General features: G+C 43.5%; 1 protein-coding gene across 1 annotated transcript; it reads right to left on the bottom strand.

Annotated features, from left to right (window-relative positions):
* Positions 1-11: 11 nt before the first annotated feature.
* On the bottom strand, positions 12-27,804 carry kif26bb (kinesin family member 26Bb). The gene is made up of 16 exons (XM_069683590.1): positions 27,745-27,804; positions 27,173-27,541; positions 25,189-25,680; positions 24,654-24,656; positions 22,359-22,480; positions 22,062-22,233; positions 16,054-16,266; positions 15,171-15,264; positions 12,957-13,228; positions 11,707-11,884; positions 11,386-11,524; positions 11,065-11,224; positions 7,211-10,376; positions 5,698-5,867; positions 3,129-3,279; positions 12-1,356 (listed from the first exon to the last, which is right to left on the bottom strand). The coding sequence occupies exons 1-16, from the start codon at positions 27,802-27,804 to the stop codon at positions 1,157-1,159; spliced, it is 5,961 nt and encodes a 1,986-aa protein (XP_069539691.1). The 3' UTR covers positions 12-1,156.

The following is a 27,804-nucleotide window of genomic DNA, read 5'->3' as shown; positions in this document are numbered from 1 at the left end:
ACTGAGAGCTGTGGTCATTTATTAACAGTGACGTACAACATGCTGAATAATAGGACTCACAAAACGGCCGTCCAGAATGTGTGTGCGTGTATGTTTAAATGCATTGATCCAGGTAGAAAACCTCTCACTGTACATTGATCACTATGCATCAGTCCATCCTCTATTATTGTCTCAATGACTTCAGCTCCACGCGGCTCTGCAGACACGATGACGTTATCCCTTTAATGTAATTACTCCTCCATTACACTGAGAGTGGTGTCCAGGTTTTTCATTCTGCCGCCGCCCGTTCACTAATGTGTTTCAGCATCCAGTTTATTGATCGCGCTCTTTCTGTTGGCTGCAACTTCCATGGGACTTAAACCTCCATTTTAAATCCTTTACTCTTGCTCTCAGCTCAGTCACTGCTTCCACAGATTACAGGAAATGTACAGGATCCTTTTACAAGCAATTTAAAAAGATTTGAAATACACAAATGTACTTTTAGAACTGTTTTCAGCACCAAAATCTATATACAAAATGGCATATTCACTTTTGAACACTCTGGCGAAACCTCCTCTTAAGCAAGGATGGAAAATGAGCAGCTATCAGGAAGACAAACCGTTTCACAAGTCTGAGACATCTTCAAGTTTTGCTACCACAAATCAGAAGTAATTTCAACATAGAAGAAACTTAAAATAGAATAAATAATGCTACTATGTAACTACCTTTGCTCCAACAGTTGTCTACGAACAAAACATACACTTTGGGAAGATTTAGAGTTTGTTACCTGCACTAAAATGTCTTGTTAGCATCAGATGGTGCGCTGAGCTGAACTGGCAGCTCTAAATAAACTGTACAAAGCTTAAAAAAATGCAAAATAATCAGCAGAAATTGTGGTCATAACATCTTTATGAAATTCTAAAATGTGTTGTTAAGAATGAGCCCTTTGTAAAAGGATTCCTGCCAGCAGTAGCACGAGCTCTTTCCCTGAAGGCAGGCAAGATAATGTTGTAAAAGAACCCTCGCCTGTAGCGCCTGGTTAGCTAAAGGGAAATTACGTAATGCAGCAGTTGAGAAGAAAAAGTGTATGGCAGAATGTACACATTTTAATATACAGGTAATAATCACAAAACATGTCGTGGATAGGCAGTCAGATTTTACCGCGTCTCTATTCAACTCAGACTCCCATCAAGGCTCTCTTCTCTGGCGCTTTCCGCCGCCGTTTCTTTTGCTGCCTCCCGGTGCAGGCATCAAAGCAGGTGACCATCATGACGCCGGCCTTGCAGAGGTTGAGCCGGTCCTCCAGCCGCACCGTCACCACTTCAAGGGCCTCCAGGTGCTCCAGGGAGTCCACCTCGAAGGTCTGCCACAGGTCGACTGGTGGAGGACAGAGAGGGGGACACTGAAGCAACTTGTAAGGTGAGGCGAACTAACCAATGTGTTACTGCGTGGAGTATTATACTACCCCATGGCTCAAACTGACCATAATCTACCTGAAGGATGTGGCAGGGTTATGGATCAAAATATTTATGCAGTTCGTGTCAGTTTGACCACTCATCAGTCAAATGGATATACCACATCATGTTCTATTGTTGGAAATGACAGATAGTGCTAAACCTAAGAGTAATGATGAGGATTGTACAGCATAAATAATATTTGATGTTCACAATGTGCAGCTAGAAGCATTTGGACTAACTTCTCCTGTCAGACCCAGTATAATGAACTGTTAGCATCCCAGATAACTGTACTGGGTTACACTGTCAAGCCCAGTGTGTCAATTTAAGAAGTATTAAACAGCATGCAGCAGCAAAACAGCTGCATGACATTATAAAACACAAAATTGAAAATAAGTTAACGACCAGATTCTGAAACAGGCAGGGTGTGCTAAAGCAGAAAACATGATCATAGCATGATCCCTGCCACTGTATAACCACTGCCCACTTTTAAAGGTCTAGTACGTAGAAAAATTAAATATAGACTTTTACAAATATAATATAAATCATCATTTATGGGCCTCTATACATGTGTGTTGGTGAGTGTGCAAAAGCAACAACAAGAAAGAGAAGACAAGGAGAGCGAACTAAACGAAGAGAAAGAGAAGAAACAAAAAGAAAAGGAGAGGGAACAAAAAGAAAAGAAAGAGAAGGAAGAAAAAGAAAACAAGATGAGGGAACAGAAGAAACAAAAAGAAAAGAAAGAGAAGGAAGAAAAAGAAAAGGAGGAGAGGGAACAGAAGAAACAAAAAGAAAAGGAAGAGAAGAGAAGAAACAAAAAGGTAAAAAAGGTTCTGGATGTTCTGGAAGAAAGGCGATGAGGACACAAAGGTGGAGGAAGCTGCTTGTTGAGCAACAGTAGCCTCCTCTTCATCCCCCTTCTCCTTCCTTCCATCCTCCGCCTCCATCTCCCTCCTATCTCCATCCTCCCAACATCATCCCTTCCTCCATCCCTTCTTTCCACCCCTCTTTAAAGGGGATGTTTTTCCTTGCCGCTGTTGCTCATTGCTAATGTTGCCAATGTTTTTGGCAATTTTGTTATTGATTGCTGAGCTGAAATCTGAAGTATTTCAGTTCATTTCGGGAGCTGTGAACAATTCTTTACATTGAAATGTCTACCTTGTGTGGCTAAGTGCGTGTTGTGAGTGTTCAGCTTTGAACTGAATAAAGTGTTTTGAAAAACTGTTCCAGTTTAAAGTATTTGTTTTGTGTTAATGCATCTAAAAGTTAATCTTTTACTTAATTGATAAGTTCAAAGTTCATTCTAAACATATGATCATTTTGCACAACTTGACACAGTTAAGTTTATTTACTTACCTTTCCCAAGGTAATCGCTTTACGTTTAATTTACATTGCACATGATTTTAATACGAATTCAAGTGAATAACTTCAGTATATTGATACTGCAAAATGCTGCCCTCTGGTGAGATGTTGTCATACTACAAGCACCTTGTTTGCTCATCCACTGAGGTGGAGCTGAAACTGGTTAAATAAACAATCAGTTGATGACAGAAAAGTCTCTGTCATTTGTTTTTGTAGAAATGACAACCGCTTTCTGATTCCAGTTCTTTGGGTAAAATAAGCCATTGATTTACTGTACTTCTCAAACGCAAAATAAACTAGTTATTTTATGAAAGACAAAATGATTCTACTGACACTCTTGGTTCCACTTGGCGGGCTCCAGCATGAGGTTGTGCTTGGCCTGCTCCAGCTCTCTCCTCAGGTTGTTGTATTTGGCCCGGACCTCTGAGATCCTCTGCTGACGGTGCTCCAAAAACTTCAGCTTGGCACTGAAGCATGCAGGCCCCTGAAAACACAAACACACACATTTCACCACTTCTACTTACAATCAGGTACATTATCTCTCACTCTCTTTGCTCTCTCCACACACTCGTAAACACCATGTTAGGGCAGGGACCACACCTCTGGGGAGTGAGACGAGAGCGTCTGTAGGCTACTAAATAAATCATCTTCTGATTACACTAACCTTATTATGCGTTAGGGAGACTTTAAAGGGCACAGCATGCACTATACTTTTAAAGTTTTATTCATATTTCTGCCCCAATGAGAAAAAACAGATACTTCAATTAAATGTTGCCTCAATATGTAATTTTTAATTGTCCTTCCTAACGATGAGTTCTGTTTGTTTGACTTCCTGTGCTCCTCTTTGTTCCTTGCCTCAGCATTGACCCAATTTTCCCCCATGTGGTCATTAAAATTGTATCAAAGTTGCAGAGGCTGAGACCAGCCGAGGCGGGGAAATGGTCCCGTGAGGCCAGACCTCTCGTCGTGGGGACATAACGTCACCGTAAGCACCGGTCACACTTGGAGCTGGACTATCATGTTTACCAAAACGTAACTAGGATCAATTCACTGAGCGTGCTACTATCAGCAACATGCTACTTCTACATATGACTGCTCATATCTAACCAACATATACAGTCTTTATTCATGGCTAATGCAGTTGCTGCGCCTCAGCTGAGTGTCTTTATATCTTACCTTTAGACAACTACAGGATTATACTTATATATACTTATATTATAAAACATTTTAAAGTATGCAGCTAACTTAAACTCAATGATTTAGCTTGTGGTTTTTGTGCTAGCTTGATTTATGTTACCTCTGTTAGCTAGAACCTAACAATGAGTAGCAGAAAAAATGAAATGTTGAATGAACGTGTCAAACATGCTGAAATAAAAGGTGAACTTTTGCGCCCTTTTCACACCTAGTTTTCATAAGCTACAGTACACGCTGCAAATATAGGAGGATACCAAACTATAGAACTTAGTCTATAAGCTAGCTTGGTAGCTTCAACATGCCCCTGTCTTAGGTGTGCAGCTTTCTACAGAACTAATCAAGGGAGTGAATCTCTCTCTTTAATTTGATGCAGAGACAAGCGTTTGTAATGATTTATGTTAAGGTATTCATTATTTGGAAAGCTGTAGTTGGGCGATGTTAGCATAAACCTCAATCAATGTGGTTTATTAGCCCTTTACTAGGTAAAGCTAGCATAGTCTGCTGTCTGGGACATTAAGTGCTCTGATCAGAAGCTGCTGAACTTGCTAAATGATTTTAATGTTTTGAAAGCACATGAGTCGTTTGGATATTTTGCTAACTGGGAATGGGATCAACAATGGAACTAGAATCCCAACCAGGGACCTGTGTGGGCAAACTGAGAAACTTTTGACTTTAGATCTTTTTCCAAAACAGATCCTGATATGATCGCAGGGCTTCAGACCAAGCAGCGACCCCAAGGGCTGAGCAATGAAGCCAACACAGAAGTCAATCCCCATTAGCTTATTTCTCTATTCATGACAACTTTATGGGGGTGAATTCTGATATAACTTTTGTATTATATAAAGGCTTAAAGTCATGCATAATTAGGGATGTGGTCTGAGTGACAGGTGGGTGCTGCTAGCTGCATGCTAGGTGTGTTCTCAACCTATTCTAGGCACTGAAGTCAACATTTGGCCATGCTTGTGTTGTTGGTGCCTTGTGGAGCTGCCAGCTGTACCTCTTCACATTGAGTTTCCTTTTTTTTTTGTAATGTCTGACATGTAAGGTTTAATAATGCTGGTGTTATGTCTATCATCATTTCCTTTTTTTTGCAACACTGCTATTCTCTGCGCCACTGCAGCAACGCATGTGCCGCGACTGAGCTGTGCTAGTCATGCTGGCTGCTCTGACCTGTAGGCACGTGGTGGGGTTATTCCCCCCATATACAGAGGCAAAGTCCTCGGCCCAACGGCCACTGGTTTGATTCCAACCTCGGCCCTATGGTGCACATCATCTCAATAAAGGCAAAAAGGCCTAAAAAAATAAAACATGGGTTTCTAAATGAAAAGTAAAAAGTTCTAGGACGCACATGATCGCCCTGGACCAGGCGTTAGCTTACGTAGTCTGATAAGTTAACAACTCTGGTCAGCTACCACCGCCAAAAGAATCTCATTCTGTGGGATGCACAGCAGGTAACCAGCGCCATCCTCTAGTTAAATGATTGTCCCTTCTGGCTCGTGCCAGGACAGCCCATTTGCTTAGGCTTAAAACAGAAGTCAACAAACCAACGGTTGACCCCATCATGGTGTCCATTATTTATACAGTCTATGTTTCAGACCCTTCAAAAGGCAATGTTGCTTTCCCGCTGGTTGCCAGTCGAGGTTGATAAAGGTCATAATTTTACAAATGCCCTTAAACCTCTTAAAAAAAATCAAAATAAACCCAGCACCTGTTTGCCAGCACCTGCTCTTTTTTGCATCCTCTGCATATTGTCGATCTCATAGACCTTGATCTCGTAGGCCTCTGGGATTCCCCGATCCACCCAGCGAGACCGCAGGCCGCTAGCTGAGCGTCTCTGAGACGCGGGTGTATCATGGGAGAGACGACGCTGGTGAGTACCTACAGCAGGGCGAGGCAGAAAGATGCTGCAGTGAGATGCTGTATCTCGACTTGTTTTCCTTTTCTACTTTCTACTGCATACTCAAAGGGAACAAGTTGGGGTAGTTACTTTAAAAATATATATGTTATTTGACTTTTAAATTTAGTTTTTACCTTTCCGACACAAACGTTCCATTCGGGGCATAAATGTGGCATTCCAAGACCGCCATGTCAAGAAAGTTCAGGCTTTATGTCACTCGGGTCACAAGACAGATTTTAACTCTATGGTTCTGGTTTCATCAGAATAAAGTAAATAAATTAGTTATTAAGGGAACACTTCAGGAGAAATTAAGTACTGATAGAATTTAATCATTTCATTATCAGTAGATGACGTACAGCGACTTTAAATGAATGTGCTCATCTCATGAAACTCTGTCTCCTGCTCCATCAGCAGGTTTCACTGTGTTAACCTCTGATTTTAACCAAAAGCTATTAAGAGATTCTCAGTGCATTAGCAAGTATTGTCTGTATGCACCCACCTTTATAATTTACTGTATAAGCCAAAACACATTTCAGTTCACTTTAGCATCTGAAAGCGCCGTCACTGGGTTCATATATTAATCATGTGACCTCCAACGCAATGAAGCTTTTAATGCCAGCAAGGAAACTAGGTCTGACTACATTCTACAGATGTATGTCAGCTCCAATTAATGTCACATCAATATGTTATGTGGTTACAAACCCAAAAAAATATGATGGCAGGAGTGTCATTCATAAAAAAATGTGTTGTTTATTATATGGCAGATGTATAAAAACAAAATGCAAGATGTAAACATCACACTTATAAGTTATTCACTTTTAAATTTTACTGAAATTTCCATAAAATTTAAATTAAATTATTCAAAGGACAGGATAGAGTAGGATTAATTTATCTAAACATACTAATGCATTTCATTTGATTGGTCTGAATCAGCCCCTCCAAATTTGGACAAGGCAGGTTTAAAACATCAGGTTAAGTAAGAGCCTGTGCGTTGACAACATTAGCATGAAACAACAACAAAAAAAAAATGTGGCATACAATAATCTGGCACTTTATAATCATCCTTTAATTGAATTAATAGAAACAATTAGTTGCTTTACAAAACTAAAAATATGTGAGTGAATCTAAAATAAGCGTTAAGGTTAATCAAAAATCTCAATATGTGTGTTAACTTTAAACTATTTTGATACTACATTTGCAAAACTAACTCCTAACACCAATTACACATGATGAGCATGCAGCACTTTTACTAGAATTTGATCTTTCGAGAGGAGATGGTCATCCAGTTCAGTTCATAAACGCCTATTTTTTGCAGGTGTTTTACCTGTGTTGCCTCTCCTCCGAGATGATCGACTGCTGCGAGCCACGCTGAGGAGGGAGCTACTCCGGTCGCTGACCGAATCCCTGGTTGACGTGCTGCTGCCTGTGGCCTCACTGTCCCTCACCATGCTGTCATACCCACTGCTCACCAAACTGTTCCTGTTTGAGAAATGCAGGGTGGTCTTCCCCATAGCTGGTGGCAAGTCACCACTCAACACGCTGGTGGTGTCACTCGCGTGCCCACTCATGTGATCGGGCATGCGGGGAGCAGTCACTCGGCTGTATGGCGAGAGAAGTGGGGCCATTTGATCCAATACTCCTGACGTGGGGCTGGAGGACCTTTCCTTAAGGAGGTCCGAGATCCGGCCGTTGACATACCCCTGGATTGCAGACTTTGTGGATGAGCACGTGGAGCTCTGGCTTGGAGTCCGACTGATTGAGTGGAAAGATCGTGGAGGGGAAGAGGAGAGAAAGGAAGATGTCCGCTCAAAGCTCACGGTTTTACCATCTGGGGAAAGACTAGCACTGCGGTTGATGGACTGTCGCAGGCCTTTGTGGGGGAGGCTGAGGTTCTTGATACTGGGAGCAGAAAGGCGACGCACTTTAGGGCTAGCCATCTTTAGTTTCCCCACGGCAGAAAGCTTGGAATGGATATGCCTAGCAGATTGAGTTACATGGTTTTCAGAATGAAATGCGTGATGAGTCTGGTCGGACCGAGGATTCTTCCTTGAGCTCCTGCTCGCCCTTGGTAATGTACAATCTGCATCATTATTTCCTTTGTAACCTCGCTTACAAGCTCCTTCAATACTTCCTTTGGAGCTGCCTTTAGAGCTCAAAGAGGTATTACTACTTCCTCTATCAAGATTTGGGAAATCTCTTGGGGATCTCCCAAGGGAATTCGTCCTGGTACCCAGATGCTCCAGTTTGGCACTGAAAAGCCTGCTGCTGTCCTCAATGGGTGACATCAGCCTACCACTCATGTGATCATGTTTCATTCTGACACTTGGGGTCTCAAACAAAGACTCAACACCCTTTTTGGGAGCACCACTGGCATGCTGTTTGTACTCTGTTCCATATTTCCGAGGAGAGGAGACATGGAGGCTGTGGTTCGCTGGGAAGTGCTCTCTGCCTCGCCTCCTTTCTAGAGTTACCCCTGGGCTACACGGGGTGGATGATGTCACCCCCCTTGGGTCTCTCTGGTAGTCTGCCATGTGAGCGCCGTGGTAGCTGTCCTGGTTATTGGCATCTTGCCAGCCTCTAGGCAAACTACCTGTTTTAAAGAAAGCAAGGGCGGTTTCTTGGCAACCAGCTGAAACACCAGTTCTCTTGGGGGCATTTCCAACACGTCTGGAGCTGGCTTCTCCCCCATCTGATCCCCTTGGAGTGTTGGTGGAGTAAACATGCTCCTTGTCTCTAGAGTGACTCTTGCCTGTATTTCTCTGCCTTGTTTCATACATTTTGTTTTCTGCAGTTTCATCGCAGAAAGCTGAATCTTCCAAGACCATTAGGTCATAAGAATTCTGGCTAAAATGCGGGTGACTTCCTGACATTTTGGCATGTGTCTCAGAAGCAAAAGGCCTGTTTCCCTTCTCTAGAGCCTTACTATCTTCTTGACATTTGAAATGATTACCCCTGAGCTCAGATGGTGAATTGACTCCTGTGAATGAGTCGTGAGGACTTTCTTTTTCTTTCACACTATCCAAGCGACAGTCCATCTCTGTATCAATAAGCATGGGATTAATGAATGAAGGTAGGAATCTTTGCTCCTTTCTTAAATGACGCTGGGGCTTTTCAGTGCTTGCTTCAGTAGCTACGGACTGAACTGCAGGGCTTTTGTTTGAATTAGAGGAACCCCCAGCCACTGATTCCTCGATGACATTGCTGATAATCCGGATTGGTTGCGAACTGGCAGAGCCTTGAACATGTTCCTGGGGTTGTGCACTGTCCCTGATACAAATAATGTTACCACCTGTTCTCCCTCTGTCCAGTGCTCCACTGATGGTCACCTCCTCCACCATTGAGAAGACGAGCTCATCTTGACCTTTCAGGTCCAGTGGCTGTTGAACAGTTACTGTGATAGTGGCCTTCATTTCCTTAATGTCCTCTGTGGGGCGGTTAGGTAAGACATCTCCAAGTATAACATTGGTAGCCAAGGAGTGTGAAGAGGAGCAGGAGACAGAAGGAGATATTGGGCAGCTTTTTCCTACTGGTGAAGACCTTTTGCCTTGTTTGAACCAATCAGCAGCTTCAGGACTCTCCTGTTTGCTTGTAGTTTGAAGTACAGGGGAACTTGTGGCAGCTATGCTCTGAGCATTCACACCAAAGTCATGAGAAGACGGCTTATTGTCCGATTTAAGAGTTTCACTTTTGGGCCGCTCAGAGCGAGCATTCATGTTAATACTGAGAGCTTGGTTCAGAAGTTCCTCGCTGGAACTGGTTGCACTGCACTCCTCACAATCATACAGACCTGAGTCTTCTCTCTGAAAACTGTCTCCAGGGAAGGCGCCATCTGTTTTCTGTTCTCCGACAGAGGTCTGTCTGCAGCCTAACGCCTGATTTAATTGATTCTGTGGTGCGTCTGATGATGCGGCGTCTGTCTGCTTCCCTGTTTCTTTCTGAGGTTGTGATTTGGTTTTTACATCATTGGCTGGAGGGCCTTTTGAGGAAGACTTGAGCAAATCCATTGTTGTCTCACTTCCATCAATACAGCCCAAGCGCTCTTGAAGTTCAGCAAATGTGTCACATTTAAGACAGTCCCTCCCTGGCTGCTTCATATCCGCTTTCAGCCCTTCAGTATTCCCTTGAACCGTCTCCTCGTTCTTCTTCCCTCCTGGCAGCTGGGGAATTTTCAAAAGCTCTTGCAGCAGAGCGGTAAACTCTGGGTCATCCATGTCAGCCTTGTTAGGATGCAAAGACGGTATAATTGGCACAAATTCAGGTTGTGCCAGTCTTGGGGTTGCTTTGGACTGGACCAAGCCGTACGAGTCTAGTTGGATGACTGTGTCACAGGACTGGTCACTACTGGAGCGCTCTCCCGCATCATCACGCAAACGGAAACGAGGGATGTCAACATCCACCTCATCGGTGGAGTGGAACGCCCGCAGGGAAAAAGAGGGAGGCTTTCTCTTCTCTCTTGTCAAACTCCTTCCACAAGGAGAACATGAGGTGGACTGCTGTTGGATAAAGATGAATTGTGAAGTTAGTTCTACAACTGGACGGTCCAAAACATGAATCAGTTAGAACAATTATCAAGGTGCATTGGGAAAAATTACAAATCATCAAACTTTCACTTCCTTAAACAAGACTTGGTCAAAACCTAGTATGTGGCTGACCGCCCCAGGTCAATTTGCGCTTTTGTGGGCAACACTGGATGCATGGCGTGTGCGTGACGGCCGAAAACAGATGAGTCTTCATATTGCCACCACGACTTGCGCCGAAAAATGTATAGAATAGGAGGCTTGCCTATCTTTACCGCGAGTTGCGCGTGGTTCTCGACCAAAATACATGGTGAAAATGAATTGAGTCCTATTGATCTCTGACAGCAATATTAACATCTCTTCCTGCAGTAAAAGTTACAGGCACGGAGAGTAAAGTAGGTCAACACTTCCGGTATCTGGTATTTCAAAGTAAAAGCCCGGTCTGGAATTCTGACTCCCCTCGTGTTTCCCGGGCCGTTGATGATGTTATTTTTTTAACTTTATTTGGCTCCAAAAGTACCGTCAGTCACCCATTCAGGTAGTCACATAAAGACCCATGTGTAGGGCTGACCTCGGCGGTCAGCCAAAAACGGCACAAGCACAGTGATGCAATTAAAAGGTGGCAAATTGGCAGACAAACATTACAGGACATATACATCACCTTTGTCCTTTTCTGTGTCTTGCGGATGCGAGAAGCCATCTGGATGGTGGATAAGGTCTCTTGAAGATGTGCCAGAGAATCAGCAACCTGAGCGACCACTGTGGTGTGGCCATTTACATGACCCAACGACTCTCGCAGGAGCATAGTCAACTTACTACTCCTATGCCGAGACAAAGAACATGTCCAGACATTACTTAAAGTGTGAACGCGTTCTTTAAATACAGTCTGTCCATTAGTTTGTAGTGTGGGTTTTGTAGTCCACTCTATACCAATGTATGTCATCATGTTTACATCAGTTATACATTTGAGTTACATTCTTACTTGTTTGGGATGGTTTTATGTCCACTAAGTAGAGACAAGACAACCGGGCCCAGCTCAGAAAATGGAGGCTTATTTTTGCTCATGCCCCTCATACCACTACAAACATCTATCATGGTCAACTTAGTGGGGCCACGTGCACCTACACACGGACATGAGAGAGAAGAGGATAGTTTAAACACCAAAATACAGAAGTGGATTATCAGAGATATACATATTAACTGCATTTAGGAATTAAGATTTAACTGTGAAAATAATTCATGAGGAAACAGGCGAATTCAACAGGGACAAAGCCTCCCTGGCAGTTGAATAATTCATGCCAACCTTTGCCAATGGTGCTGCTTTCTGTCCGAGGGGGCTGGATGTAGAGAGTGAAAAACATTATGGAGCTGTGGGACAGATACGTGATGAAGTCATTGTGCCGACGTGCTGCAATGGCCGCGTCGAGGAGGGAGGCAGCCCGCTCGGCGGTGGGGGCCTTCACCCGGTTGTGGTTACGTAGCTGAAAGGAAGGGGGAAAGAGATCACTGCATTAACCTAAATAAAAACCATTTGACATTTGATGTTTTTTCTCTTCTACAGGTATCCCACTCGCTGTCAGATGATTGAAATTACAAATTTAGAAAATGGCTTAGCCTTGGCGGAGCTTTGTGAGAGCTTTCTAGTGTTTGCTTTTATGTCCTTTTAATCCCTCAACAGAATGTTTTTGAATCACAGCTCAGTTTGTACAGTAAGTGCAGCTTCTTTTATTTTTCACAGTGATCAAAAAATAGAAGACGAGAAATGAACAGCGCGTTGCTCTCTTGCAAACAGCAGGGCGAGGGAGGCTCAACAGTCATAATGCAATCGGATTTTATCTTAATACAATATAACAGGTTGCACTCGCTTCCAATAAAATCTTCTCATATGCCGCAGACCATTGTCCATCGAAATAAACATCAATTCTACCAGATTAGGGGTCAAAATTTGAAGTCTTTATATCTGTAATATCACTGTCTTTTTGAAAATGAGCAGGAAAATAATTCGCTTTGTTAAAGCCAAGTTTTTCTAATAATACTTGTTCATTTTCTTGTTCACAGCTGTAAAAACATCAATAAAATAGCACTTATTTGTGTGTGTATTTCCTTTGATGCATTGCCAGTGCAGTGGGGCCAAGAAACAATCACTTGTAAGCAACTTGCCACTTTGCTTTCCAGATTACAGACAGGCTTGTAAATGCTTCCAAAGACCGATAAGGCTACGCAAATTCATACCAATGACAATCATCCATCCCTTATCTATATCCTGTTTGGGGTCGTGAGGGGGCTGGAGTCTATCGCAGAGGCGAGAGGCGGCGTACACCCTGGACTGATCGCCAGTCAACCACAAGGCTGACACATATAGAGACAGACAACCCTTCACACTCACACTCACACCTATGGCAATCTAGAGTCACCAATTAAACTAACAGGCATGTTTTTGGACTGTTGATTTGGGTATATGGAGTCTTATGTGATTGTGCTTAAAAACAACAACAGATGGAGTGAGAGTGACACAGCGGAAGCTCATTTAACAAGCCCCCTTTATCTCTCTACCTGTATCCCATAGACGGGGTCCTCCTGGAGTCTGATGTGGGCTTTCGGACTGTCCTGGATACTGCCTGTCGAGGAGACGACCTCTCCCAACAGATCCCTCAGGGTGTCCTCCTCTCCGCAGCAGAGCTCTATAGCAGACACCGATACGGTCAGCTCGGTCCAGGTCTTCTCCCTCCGCCGCTCGATGGCGCTGTAGAGCCAGGAGATGGCACAGGGAATCAGCCCGAGCTTCTGGGTGCTCTCACCACTCCCCACCATGCTGGACCAGGAGCCTGAGGCAGAGGGCAGAGCAAACAGATGTATGCATGCTACATACGGACACACAAACATCAATAGCATGCTAGCTTAAAAAAACGTTGTGGACTCACTGTCGTCAAATATGACTCAAAAAGGGCATCGTATATCTACGTATATCTCTGTTGGTCTTTGATCTAACGCCATTACTGGGTTTCTTTGGTCCATTCTTTGGTAAATACCAACAAACTAGCCACATTTTCTTATTAGCATTGTCGTTGTTCGCATGTGTGTAGCTCATACTGATGATAGCATCTAGCTCAAAACGCCGTTGTAGTACAACCATGGGAGGTTAATATTATAGTCATAATCTCGAAGATTTTCATGTAAATAAATGTCTTTCAAGTCACTATCTATGGCCAAATGATGTAACACAATAATGATTGCGCCTATGGCCCACTGATGAAAGCGGCGCCCAGTTAGTGATGCGTTTTCCATCACCCAGCAGTGGTTGGTCTGCCAGAGAGGGTAGGCGGAGCTAAGCGGCTGCTTTTCCACTTTCTGCAAGTGTTGCGAGTAAACAGTAATCTACTATGGCTGAACAAACAAAGAAAAGATCGATGACTACAGATACAACTTCAAAAATAAGTGAAAATCCAAAGAAAAAGAAACAAACTCGACGCTCAGATGAAGGCAAACCGTCAGCGAGGAAAATCAAGAGTTACAACCGTAACAAAGGGAGCCAACTGTATATATAAATTAGGAAGTGTGCTCCTGGATTTACCGTTTATCGCCAAAGGTGTCGCCAAAGACGTATCTGAAATCTTCGAGATTAGACCTTTAACTAACCATTCATTTTGCACTAACTTGCATTAGACTGTCTAAAATCTGGTTAAACGTATCTTTAGCCAGATCTTAGCCTTGCGTCTTGCAATGATAAGGACTCCAAAAAGGTTATGCACACACACACACACACACACACACACACACACACACACGTCATACTTACAGATGAACACATTTTTATAAGACAATATAGACATACGGCCGCACATGCTCATTGATACACATGCACAGGCAAATTCATGCCGAGGTAAATCAATGCACATAATGACCAAACTGCACGAGCTTCAACAAATCACACACTCATGAAAATAGACTTTCTGATTTTCTCTTGGACCCGTGCCTTACTGTATGTCCAAGTGCGCTTGGGCCCCACCTTAGTTTTGAGTTATGGGCCTATTTTTTTTACCCTCTCTTGTCTTTTCCAAACTCTAATTGAATGAGGATAAGAGAATTGGTTTACTCCAATTAAAGGCCAAGCTGCCCATTCAGAGAGAATAGTATTCTGTGGAGGAGATTGATATCCCCTGGCTGTGGGCCACATGTAGTTCGTATTGGCCGACTAATTCAATCAGATTTACGGAGAGTGGCGTCATGTGAAAAAAGCAGATCCAAGGAGACCCTGTCCTTACCCTGTGTGCGCGTGCGTGTGTGTGTGTGTGTGTGTGTGTGTGTGTGAGCGAGAGAGAGAGAGAGAGAGACGCGAATCTATTAAACCCCTTGACCGACGCTAAGTGCAGGGTTCCATCTCTCTAATAGCCACATATTACAGTCCATTTTGTTTGCAGTCCTCTCTGAGCTCAGGGCCTCAGCAAAATAGGAGGAAAATATTTGTGTCATTTTGTGCGGTATGTTGAAATGTCTATCAACTAATGGTAAGCTTTTAAAAGAGCACAAATGTTGCATAATTGATAAACAAGCTTATATTTACAAAGGAAGGAGGTGAAAGATGAATGAGTGTAAAGGAGAGAGTTGAAATAGCAATAGGGACTTTAAGTGATAAAGAAAGGGTGAATGATGGCAGGAGTGGGACAGAGAAGCAGGAGGGGGTAGGTTGGGGTGGGGGCACAGATAAAAGCGTCCCACTCTCATCTAAAGATTTTAACCCCTGGCCTCTTACAGCGACCGATTACTCACCCACATCAGCGCATCCCAAACCCAGGACACATCCATCGCTGCCGCTGAGCACACAGCGGATGACGTCAGCCAAGACGCCCGCACACACCTCAGCCTGGTCGGAGCGAACAAAGAACAGCGAGCGTCTTATGATTCATTTCTGCTCTGAAAAAAGAACATGCAGGGTGCACAAAGAAAACTGCACACTGACTCTGTAGAGTCCCTTGGGCTCTGATACTGTACGCAAGCTTGGAGAAGGTTGAATTTAATTGATGGACTGTGTAACTGTGGTGGCTATACAAGCCCATATCAGTTTTCAGGTCATCAGACAGAGAACGTAAACCTCTGTGTGGTGTACAGAGGGAAAATATGCTTTGAAGGCTGGAAGAATACACAGTGGGCCACCCTAGTGGTTCAGTATCAAAGTAGACCCTCCCCTCTGCATCTATGCTGTTGTTTTGCTGTGCATGGGACGTTTTCAGGAGGGATGCCGTTGTGGTTCCCTGAGCCAATCACAGAGTATAGGTGAGTGTGGGAGTGGTTCAAATTAGCGACTGGGCCCCATTCAGACAGGTGAACATGGCGAAAGAGAGATGCAGAGTTGGCCTTCTTTCTGTTGGACAGGTAGGTGCCTCGAACCGGGTAGGACAAGCTAACCGCTGGTTAGCATGCTAGTGCAAAGGTAATCGTGATGCTGTCAATGTTAGCTTGGCGGGGTGGGAGAGTGAGAGTGAGAGTGAGCTTCTGGTGACGAAGAGCCCAGGAGGAGGGGCCCAGTTTGAATGTGTTGTTGACAAAATGTATGAAAAAAAATCCATCAAGACAAGATTAGCATGAAGCCAACGCAAGGACACATTAAAAACAGTACTCTCATATTATTTTCAGCAGGAACGAGGATCCAAACCTGGCTCGACTCTTGAGGATAGGCAGCATCAAAGTTGAAGGTCTTTGTCAGAAGATGTTTGCCATCTCTGTCCAGTGTCATCGTAGCGTGTGGTTGGCTTCTGCTGATTGGTTCCATTATGGTGACTCTGTTCTTGGACGAGTCGACCCGGAGAACAGGTGGTTGGCTTTGGCCCTGTGACAGTGTTGGGCTTACCCTCAGCACGACTTTGACCTGTTACATACAGCAAAGGACATGGAAGCATGATGAAAATTGCAGTATGGTCTAAATTGTAGAATGGCAGGTGAAATATTTTATTTGATCATCACTCAGCTGCAACAGTGTTTCTCTGGGCATGGCGGTGTCGGTATGTGTCCCATTCCAACATTTACCACAAAAACTCAGATAGATTGGAATTAATTTTGGTCCATATTTTCATGGTTGTATTATATATATTATGGCCAGATACCTGCTAAAACTATTTAACATTCCATCAGCCTCAGCTGTACTCTGTGTTTTGTACTGATACTGTATAAAAAGATGGACGACATGACAGCTCCCTAATAGTGAAGCCAAACTCTCTCTATCGCCCCCTGCTGACTGGCTGCAGTATAGATCATAAAGCCCGCCTCCTCCATGTTAACAGATGGGACATGAGTCAAACTATAAAATCATGTTTCTCAAACATGGTTTCTGTCATCATAGTTAGTTTTTATCATGCTGATTTACGTCCAAGTGTTCATTTTTCTGACTAATTAATTTTTAATAATTTTTTTTATGCTGTAATTAGGATGATTGACAGCTCTGTTGACAAATACAGCTCCTGCAGCCGATCTGTTCCTGATTAGCAGAGTAGAGGAGAACGGCGAGAGGAGACATAACTAAAACAATCACTACAGTCATTGAAGTTTACATATCTGTGAACGTTAACCTCAGACCAACACAGAGAAGCTGTTCTGCTGTTAAACACGCCGGCATGCGGGATCTTTGCTGTTTAGTTAAGTGTGTGTGTTTTGGTTAGCGGAAGTGGCTACGGCGGCGCCACCTGCCGATCTCTACTGTGCAGACTCTGGCTCCAAATGACATCACCATCGCAAGATGGCAGCACCTATCACGGGGGCTGTTTTGACTTCAATTTTGTACAGTGAGAGCAGATGGAGACGTGTTGTCCATCTTTAAATACAGTCATTGGTACTGAACGAATATGATTAACATGGATGCATCCACTGAAAACTGAACATGTTAGCATTGATTTTATGAGCATTTATTAGCATGCTCAAAGCCCCACTGTTTCTACGAACAAACAGAGCTTCTTTCTGTGACTCTAAGTCATGTTTAAATGTTAATTTTAATGCTGTTTGCACCTCAAATTAATGGCACCCTCCTCCGATCAAAGGAGGGAGCTGACGTTTAGATGGACATGTCAAACCTGGACAAATAAGACAAGTTTGTATGGTTAGTCAGAAAATGTGCTTGTGGGTTTTCTGGGTTATTTTGTAATCGCACTCTTTCATGTTGTCAGGTATTGACCTCATTATAATAGCATCAATGTATTTTGTAAAGTAAATCACGTGACACCATCCAGTTTATCTAGGCTAATACTATCCTATCATTAGGTTACTATCATGAGAGACCCAGACAGTACCGAGACAGCAAGTGAGCGCCTGCAGGCTGAGACACTAGATGCCTTTAAGGGAGGAGAGTGAACACTATGTACTCATCCCTGTATACATACTGTATACATATATATGCAGGAAAGGGCAAACTTTTTAACCTCTCCGAGACGACTTCATTCCATTATATATTCAATGCAATGGGTAAGTAGCTCTTGCAGAGCAACATGTATGTAAGTGAAGCCTGTGAAGCAGCTAACGTGTAACTTAAACTTTTGAAAATCAATCGGAGCAGCAAAAGATTCACATAAAAAAACAATGAGTTTCAAAACAGCAAGTTCAAAAATATCCTCATGTAAAATTCAGTGAGTCTGAGTCATCACAGAGTCTTTGCTACCTGAGCGCTGAGCACAGCGTGTGGAGTCAGAAAACTCTAAAATATATGTACACACTGTAAGTATGCCAAAAAGTCTACAAATTTGCAGTGTGAAGCAGACGCATTTTTATTTATGCATTTCCTTTGAGAAGCGGACCCATGCATAATGTCTGCCTGAACGGGAGGGGGTTTAAAAGTAGCTGTGAGATGGAAGTAATAGTCACACTGATGCTCAGTCATTGGAAGCTAAGATGCTATTTTATGCAGCGTGGGTTGTAAGAGACCTCGGCTGGAAAGGGAAACCTTCCAGAACAAATGAGTTCATGTCAAAAAGGATTAGGATGGAGGTGGTGAGCTAAAGATGGCGTTCTCCTCTGTTGTGAATGTTTCTGACATCACTTAATTGAAGCACATTTGTACCCTTTAACACATTTGGCATTCTGCTTTTGTGCTTCACAGGCGTCATCTGATTTTAATACAAAAAAATGAGCCGTATGTTGTCGAATGTTGAATTTTGTCGAGGCAGCAGGAGACGGCCTGTAATCTAATTAGTGCAGAGAGCATATGTGCACTTACTGCTGCATGGCCATGCATACCTCCTGCTATACTTCCGCATGTCATGACGTTCATTCCTTAATGCAGTTCTCTGGCAGAAGCCTTAAGATTTAGAGGTTTTAAGGTCTTAAATTAAGTTAGATTCTGACTCTGACAGCCATTTAACAAGGCGCGTATAGGCTTAAGCCTGCAGGAAGACACATACATCGTTACTGACAATAAGCTCTATTAAGGTTTATAAACCAATTACAACATTTTTCATAAGCAGGATTCAGGTCTGCAAGATTGCAAGTAGCCTTGTGCGCCGTGACACCCAGTCGAATGTGGTTTTCTTGAAATTGTCCAGGACTGCATTACACCACCATGACATCATCCCTTATTGACCATATGCAAGCCTGACAGCCATATTCCATCTGCCTGTGAAGGATTTTTTTCCCCTCTCCTCCTCATAATTTTAATACCTTATGCAAGAAGTGGCTCCCTAACCCTATTGAACATGTGTCAAACCTCTATTTATGAGGGTTAAATTATTCAAGGGACCCTTTCACGAGCGGAGAAAATCCTCCGCCGTTCTTGTACACACATATAATCTGGCACGCACAGGCACACAGAGCTGAGTGCTCGGGCAGGTGTGGGGTCTATCTGAGCCCTTATCTGTAACTCTAGACTGAACCCAAGAGTCCATCCATCTCAGACAAGAGGAGGGCAGGCAGCCATATTGATCTCCCCATTTTCTCCCAGAGGAGGTGAGCGGAGGGGAGGGGAGGAACAAGATGGAGACATTAGCACACATTACAGTGTATCATAAAGACGGGGTGATATAGGATCTCCTCCAAATTGACTGTGATCTCTTTATTCTGCAACAAGGGTGGTAAAAACACTTCCAAGGTGGTGGTTGTGGGCCAGGATGGTATGGTATATACCACCACCAATACAGACCTATTGTGCGTATTGTACTAGGAAGGCTATCTGAATAGTATCAGGATATGGAACGCAAGATTGAAGCTAACAGCAGATAATGCACGTCATATGTCTTTACCACACGCATTAAAGAGGGAGAGCAGGCTGTGTGCCTCTTCCATTATCGTGCATGAGGTCTGATTTTTATGTTGTAACTGTCCTGAGCTGATGTATGTGATGTGCTGCAAAGAGCCGCACACAGTCAAGAGTTCAAATGTGTTGAACTTTGAACCCCAGGTCCACTGATCTTCTCGGGTGTAGCTGACAGCTGAAGGCTCCTGCTTGCGCTGTAATTAAAGACGGATGATGAATACACGTTGTGTGTAACTGAACATAGCTGTATCATAATAAAGGATGCTTTGATATTGAGAGCAAACTAAAAGTGATGCACCTCATTTTAGCAGCCTCAACATTGTAGCCTTTAGATCTTGATGAACACCTCGCAAATAACTCTAATGTAAAAAGCAATATCTGTACATTGTGGGGAAATAGATTTCTCTTTTAGAAGACAAGATCAATACAACTCTCTTGACTGTAGGCCAGATGTGAAGTTAGAGACAAAGGGTGACTGCTGAAGCTGAAGAAACTAGTCTGTTAACAAGACCTAGTATGTGGCAATGTGTTACAAGGACTGTCCTTATGAGGCCGATGACAACGTGTTTCAAAGCAGGTGCGCGCTGCAGACATAGGTGGGGACAGCGGAGGAGCAGCCCCGCCTACTCCCCGAACAAAGTATCCAGAGTCATGTAGACAGAGAGTCGCGTCCCTGGAGGTCCAATATGCTCCATGATCCGCCATCTCTCTCTCTCTACAGTATGTCAGTCACATACAGACCCATGTGTAGGGTTGACCCCGATCTGAGAACCAGCATCTCCAATTTTAACAATAAAAATAAATCACCTTATTTGTTTATCCAAATACAAACTGTAATGTAAAAGCCACAAGTTGAGGTTTTAAGGGGAATTATGCGCGATGTCCCCTGCAGTTGTTATGCTAAGCGAAGCTAATCGCTGTAAAAAAGGATTTTTTAAGGCAGTAAATAAAATCCATGCAAATTGTGTAAATTATACTAAAAGTATATAAGTCAATATAACAATAAAATCTACCTAAAGATCGGGCCTGTGCTGCAAAGAGTGCATGCGTTGATGATTGTTCTTGGCTGCAGGCCACGGTTGGATTAACTGGTGAGAGTATCGCCAGTATCAGTGTGCCATTGGGGTTAAAGTTAAGATTCCTGTTTTGCTGTGTTGATACACATGGAACAGAATGAATGAAAGTGTTTATATATTTATGAATTAGATATACCAGAAGATTTGTAATCCACATGTCTGTATGTGACAAGAAGAACACATGTAAATGTGAAGTCCTCTCTTGGTGTTACACTGGCTGACTTTCCTAAATATTAGTAAGAACATTAGCACGAGCAGGATCATGTTGTTGATTATAATTTAGTTTTATTTGAACACCTTAAATAGTCAAAAGGCTGCACGGTGGTGCAGTGGTTAGCGCTGTCACCGCACAGCTAGAAGGTTCGTAGGTCGAATCCTGGTTTGGGAATAGTGGGCCTTACTGTGTGGAGTTTGCATGTTCTCCCCGTGCATGTGTGGGTTCCCTCCGAATACTTCCTCCCACAGCGCAAAGACATGCTCGTTAGGTTCATTGGTGAGTTATTATTACTATTACTATTTTTATTAAGTAGTTAGTTGTGTAATCTAATGAGAAATGTTAAGTAGAATTTACCTAATTCATTTTAGTGTATCATCGTTTTTAGGTAATTTAGGTACTCTTCACTCAAAACATCGGGTAAAATTTACTCAAGCAAATAAAGAGCAAATTGTTACCTCAGTTTTATAGAGTAAATTCTATTGGTTGCTTTTTATAGTGTAGATTACTAGCTGCTTCGTACTCATACTAAATGTACAGAGATAACAGCGGTGTTTTGTCTTTTTTAACCTTTTAAGTCAAACAATATGTGTTTTTCTCCCAAAATGTTTTGAACATTTCTGTTGAGGATTTGATATTTTCCCAAAAGTTATCTCTCAGAGACACAGACACAGTCTGTGTATAAGACATAGACTTCGCCCGCTGGTGTGCAGACTGTTGTTAGAAGCCTCTCGTTTTGCATTTTATCCATCGTAATATTGTTTCTTTGGAGCCGAAGGTAACTCAGTTTGGACTGTGTTTGGAAAGAAGTCAGGTTGAAGGCACTTCAGCATTGGCTTCTCTTGTAACACTCTCACTTCCTACATTCAGTCGATGTTACACAACCACAAACTTCCAACAAGAATCCTGTGCTGAGCAAACAACATATACAGATAGAGATCTTCAGCTTTACACTATGTAAGAAGATAATAAACATTAACTAGTAAAATGTTCACTGTTATATTGATTGTAACATATTAATTTTTACAATTCATTCACTTTTTATGAGGGTTGCAAAGAATTTCTGGATTTATTACCACACTGAACCCACACATAATTTGGTTCACTAAAAAACCTGCATCTACTGTAAATCTATGCTTTACCTTGCCAACACTGGGCGAGTCTTTGGTTCTAGTGGCAGCTTGGAGCAGGCAGGAGGGTACGGGCGGAGGGTTTTTCTGGACCAACTCCCTGAAGCAGGTGGAGAAGTGAGCGGGAGCTGGATCAGAAGCCTGGCCCTTTTTCCTCAATGTCAGGTTGAGCTTCTCGGCTGCCCTGCGGAGAGGAAGGGAGGTGGTATGTCATACCACTGACACTTGTGGTGCATGCAGAACAGACCTGCTGCACATTTTCACACACAACACTTGCCGTTTTATTATATGTATTTATATGTTTTTTACCTGGCTAAAAGGGATATAGCAGCGGTGTTGGCGATGGTCACCACTCTGGATATGTTTGGGATCTTTGAGTTAGTCTGCACAGTCCCGGCGTCACCACAGGCCAGCGTGGCATCATCTGCAGCCTGCGAGGGGAGAAGGCTCATTATAAAAATCCTAATCTGTAATTGCCCTCCTGCAGCCCCTCCAAAAGGGGTTATTATCAAGGGTATTACTCTGGGGACAAAGTATGGGTGCGTCTGTTTAAGTAGGGCATACTCGCTGAGAGCACAGTGGGTTAATTGAACACTATTAGTTGCTGCGGCTGGATGTGTTAGGAAGGGTTTGTGATGGCTGCGTGACTGCTTTCTGAGTTCAAAAACATGACTCAGAGCTGAAGAGGAGCATACGCTCATTCATAACTGTGCTGGGTGTAGGCAATATGACATATTCAACATGCTACTGCTCGACGTGAAGTCAGTGAGCCTCGCCGTAGGCCACGGGGCAGACATCTTTGTGTTGCACTGCTCTCATACAAGGTAATGTCATCTCAGTGCTTTCCCTTTAATAAGGTTCACTGCCAGTTAGAGCCGTACACAAACACAGTAGCAGTTGATTTGCAAGGAGACTGGGAGGAGAATAAAGACAGGGCTTAGTTTATGTACAGCATGTCAGCCAATCTCATTTGTATAATGTAGAGATACTCCCCCATCCCCTCCTCATGTCCTCTTGTTGACTCATATCTTCTATCATAACCTTTTTATATCTTCTTTCTGTCTCCTCTGACTCCTCTCTGTAGTTGCTTTCATACAGTCCTTTATTATTTCTTGTTTTCATCTCTCCCGCCCACTCCATCTCTTTAAATCAGCATTTCTCTCCAGTCCTCCGTCCTGCCTCCCATCTTAAGCGCTTCATTTAACCGTCTGTTCTTCTGCTTCTTTCTCTACCCTCCTTTCAGTCTCCTCTCTTTGTCCCCTGCTTTCACTCCTCTCGTATTATTTCACCTCAGCCACATAAAGCTGTATTGATCCACTCTCATACTGGACCCACATTGCTAATTTCTCATACGCCATAGCAAAGCCCTGGACACTTTCCTTTGAGTAAGACGTCTCATTGTTATTGTTAAATTTGATTAGACAAGTCGATTAGGAATAACAGGTTAATTATAATGCTGCTCTCGAGACTTAATCGCTCCAATTTATCAGCCCCGCCCTCTCCTGATCCTTCATGATGATGTGAATTCTGTTCAAGGGGAGCCTGGGAACAAGATGAACCCACAAACTCATCTTTTAAGTGCTTTGGCATACGCATCTGCATCAGTAATGATGAAACTGGATGGCAAATCACGTTACTTAGCTACTATATTATATCATGCCAAAGATGAATGTATCATGTTAAATCAAAAAGTTACCCAGCCGAGCAGCCAACGTTTCGTTGCTCTGAGTTGCTGTAGCATCCAGAGCCATTTTGGTCTGCACTTCTGTATCTGTTCAGCCTGGTTGATTTGCTCTGTGCATCTTTGAAATCAAAAATGAACTGAGAGATTCCAGACCAATTTGATGCGAGACTAAGTTGTACATGCGCAGCTCGGCCCTCTGCACATCACCAGCGCCCTGACAGCTGCTGAAACCACCAGCCACTAGGTGGCAGGTAGCAGAGGGCGAACGCGATAACGAGTCATAAAATGCGGCAGTTCAGTGTATTAGACGGCGATGAAGACAGTCGCGGCAGTGTTTTAGCAGCTGGGGGCGGCTTTTTTGCAGTTGTTTTCAATGAGAGGGACGCTTTTTGCGCGCTGCTTTTGCGTTGCAGAGCGCCTCGAGTTGTAAAATCTTCAACTCAAAGCAGAAAAGCGCCCAACGTCATTGCTGTTTTGTCTAATGAGTGGAGAGGCGGGTCTTCTGTGGGGGTGACGACATCGTCTGTGTTCGAAATACCGTACATACAACATACTATATACTACGTACAACATACTGCGTTCGGCGGTAGTATGTAGTATGGAGAAGCTTTTCAAATTCATTTTGCAGTAAGCTACGCCAGGCGGAAGTAAACAATAACGTTCTCTAGCTATAGCGCCCCCTTCTGCTGGAATGCTAATGCTGTCCGTCATTTCAACTGCCGCTCTGATGTTCCAGCGCTTTGCATTGTGGGATACAGTAGGCGAGGTAGACTCGTCCGATGCATAAGATGTAAAAAAAGAAAGAAAGACTGTAATTCTTGTATTACAGTGAAGCACTGGTAAGTTCTTATATTATACGTATGATCAACAAGAGGAAACATCTTTAACCCATCACAACACTGTATGCTACATAGCCACACTTGCTAAGAGGGAGCTTACATTAGAGCAGGTAACTCATTGATTCATTGCACTTGGGCTTTTATGCTGTTGAAAATCTACTATAGGACACTTTAAGTTCCTTCTCAAGGAACCAACAACATCACAGGGAACACCTTAAACTCTCTCACCCTGTGCAGCTTTATAAGCGTTTTCATTGGGGGCTTGGGGCGGGGCAGGCTCGATGCAGTGTAGCTTCCATCACAGTAATGCATATTTCACCGGCCGCCCTGTTAAATATGACCATCCCCCTATTGATCACAAGTGCTTTCTGACTGGTCGGCTTTTATGACAAGGGTAAATCATGACCCAATTCCATTCCATTAGCAAAAGTAGTTTTAAACAACGTCCCGTGCCATGGGATCTAAATAGGCTCTGATTAGGCCCCATGAATCATAGCTTCGCTGACATGTGCACCCATAAAGATGTACTTTGCACATATAGCTCATTAAAAGGGGAATGCACACTAGAGGATGTGTTATGTGTGATTTAGTGGTAAGAGCAGGCTTTTAGGGGTACCTGACGGTAAGAGTACATGGTGACACCATCAGTGTTGGACGGAGATTTAGATGTGACCAGCTGATGCTGCTCCTCCACCCAGCGGTCCATGTCAGGGTTGAGGGGCTTGGGCCCCCTCCGTCTGAGGGTTTGAGGGGTACTCTGAGGGGTCCTCTGGGGCGTCCTCTGTGGGGTCCTCTGAGGCGTCCTCGGGCTCCTTGGGCTGTGCGGTTGATGCAAAGCAGTTGCAGCTTCACGTCGAGCTCTGTCTCCATGCTTTGTCTCACTTTGTCCCAGCAGTGTACCGGTGCTAAACGTGGGTTCAAAGGGGGGCTTCGCTAATGACTGACCCCTGCTCAGAGCCAAATGGACGGCTTCCTGTTTCAGCTGGTTCAAGTTTACACCACAGGCTCCACACTCGCCCGGCTCCCTCTCTCTGTCCCTGGACTCATTGTTGGACCGACCGTGGACGCGGAGGTTGTCGTGAAGAAAGGCGGACAGGTCACTGGAGTCCTGCAAAATGACAGAGAAGAAGCTAAAACTCATTTCACATTAAAGAACTGAAAGGTTCGGCTGTCAGGTGTTTTCGAAGAGGTTGCCTGTAATTGACATAAGCACTATTTTCACAATAAGAGGATGAACAAATGAGATTCAGCGCAGGCTCCTGCAAGATATAATTACAAAGCTAATTTGCTTAGTTTGATTCCCGGCTTGAGAATTACATGAATGATCACTGAGCACACGGAAATTGAGTTGTGGGAAGGCACTGCAGGCAATCTTAGCACTTAGCGAAGTAATCATGGAGTCAGTACTATTGCCCTCATCATTAAAAGCGCTGTTAAAAAGTTACATGCTGCACCTTTGATAACAAGCTAAACTCATGAACGACATATTAACTTGCTGAATTTAAATTAAAGGAGCATCATTTTTTTGTCCTTTTTCTTGCTGAGGGAATAAATCTTTCTTTCCCTCCCATCCATCCTGCAAGGCTTCCAGCACGTTGCCAGTGACCTATATTCCCCCAGAGGAGTACTAGAGGAGCTTTAATAATTATATAAACTAAATCAAACATCAGGAACCAAATGAATGTGTTTGATAAAATAATATACAGGAGCAGCGAAGCCACAGGTTATACATTGCAGATCTTAGTGTCTTGCATTTCTGAAACAGAAAATAGAAATAGAAAGCTGGACTCGACCTTTAAACCAGACTGCGAGTCCAGATAAAAAAGATGACATTACAGGGCTCAAGATGTTTTTCAGAAAGTGTCCTTGGATCAATAAACCTGCAAGAAGCGAGGCGGCTTTATCAGATTTCTTCTGACCATGTCTGTGGCCACAAGATACCATCTCTCCTCCTGCTCAAAACGTGTCCTGCTCTGTCCTGTGGTCTCTCTCTTAAAAACACGACGCTCGCTGTGACCCATCCCACTTAGGAGGACAGAAATAAACAGCCCTCCCTCAATGGGAGAGGACTGCGGGGATGACACAGGGATGTCGGAGATGAAATATTCATTCGAAACCACTCGCGCAGGAATGGCACTGGTTTACTTTGTCGATTGGAGTGTGTTTGATGGATGTTAGTGGTGACAAATGTACAGATGGATGGTGTGCATACCTCCCAGAGGCAGCACAGTAAAGAGTGAGGTGCCCACATGAATATTATAACACTTTTTAATTGACTTTAACACAAAGCACTTTGAGAAAATGTGTTTAAATTGGCAGTTTTAGTAAAAAAAAAAAAAAAACAGCTGGGCTGAAACAGGTGGTTATTTTTCCTTTTTTTTCTGAAAATAAAAATATTTCATTATTTTTTTTCTGAGCAGTGGTTTCATAATATTTTATTACGCTACACCACCACCTGCTGCAAACTACCAACATTTTATTTCACTTTGCCAAACACCATTTTAACAATATGTATTCTCTCGTTAGATTGTATCAACCTAACATTGAGCAGCCTGATCTATAGTGCGTTAACGCTCCATCAGAGCGTCCTGCTTACTGACCTTGCAGGAGAAGTGATGGTGCACAGCCAGGCTCAGAGCTTGTTTCTTGAGCGCAACGAGGGTCGCTGAGCACTTCTCACAACACGCAACTTTCCTCTCAGACCTCCCAAAGCCGGGGTTCGTCGACATGGTGCCTCTACATAAAGTCCCGCTGCCAGAGGAGAAAGTACTCCTGATGCGGTCTCCCACGGTCCCTGTCAGGGACCTGTACGACGGGACAGCGTCCGCTCTCTGGCACATATTCCGATGTGGGTCGCCTCGGGTCCCTCCTGCACCTTCAGGGACAGGGCGCTCCTTTGGTTGGCAGAGTTTCCCGTTAATAGTTGCAGAAAAGCCGGCGGTGTCAGAGTGATGCTGCACGTCTGAGCTCTGAGAAATAAATCAGTATCAGAAGGATGTATGTGGGCTTTGGTTGTGGGAAATTAGAAGTCAATCGACGTGGGCAACTGTAACCACACCCAAATGTTTTCCCTTACAGTGCAACAATATAATCCTTCTAAGAAACTCTTTAAGAACATTCAGTGTCTTACAAATGTAAATAAATCTGTTCTTAATGAATAAATCTGACTTACCCGATGTGTTCCTCTGAGCGAGGCAGTGAATCCGTCTCCTCTTCCAGTCAGAGATGACAT

The sequence above is a fragment of the Semicossyphus pulcher genome, unplaced genomic scaffold, assembly GCF_022749685.1.
Source record: "Semicossyphus pulcher isolate SPU_LCO1_2020_fin unplaced genomic scaffold, fSemPul1.0.p SCAF_11, whole genome shotgun sequence".
Lineage (NCBI taxonomy): Eukaryota > Metazoa > Chordata > Actinopteri > Labriformes > Labridae > Semicossyphus > Semicossyphus pulcher.
This window is presented reverse-complemented; position numbering and strand designations above follow the sequence as displayed.

Coding starts and splice junctions, on each gene's coding strand:
- kif26bb (XM_069683590.1), bottom strand. CDS start 27,804: ATGTCATCTCTGACTGGAAGAGGAGACGGATTCACTGCCTCGCTCAGA. Junction 15,265..16,053: donor ATCCTCAAGAGTCGAGCCAG/GTTTGGATCCTC, acceptor CGCTCCGACCAG/GCTGAGGTGTGTGCGGGCGT. Junction 10,377..11,064: donor AGACACAGAAAAGGACAAAG/GTGATGTATATG, acceptor ATCCAACAGCAG/TCCACCTCATGTTCTCCTTG.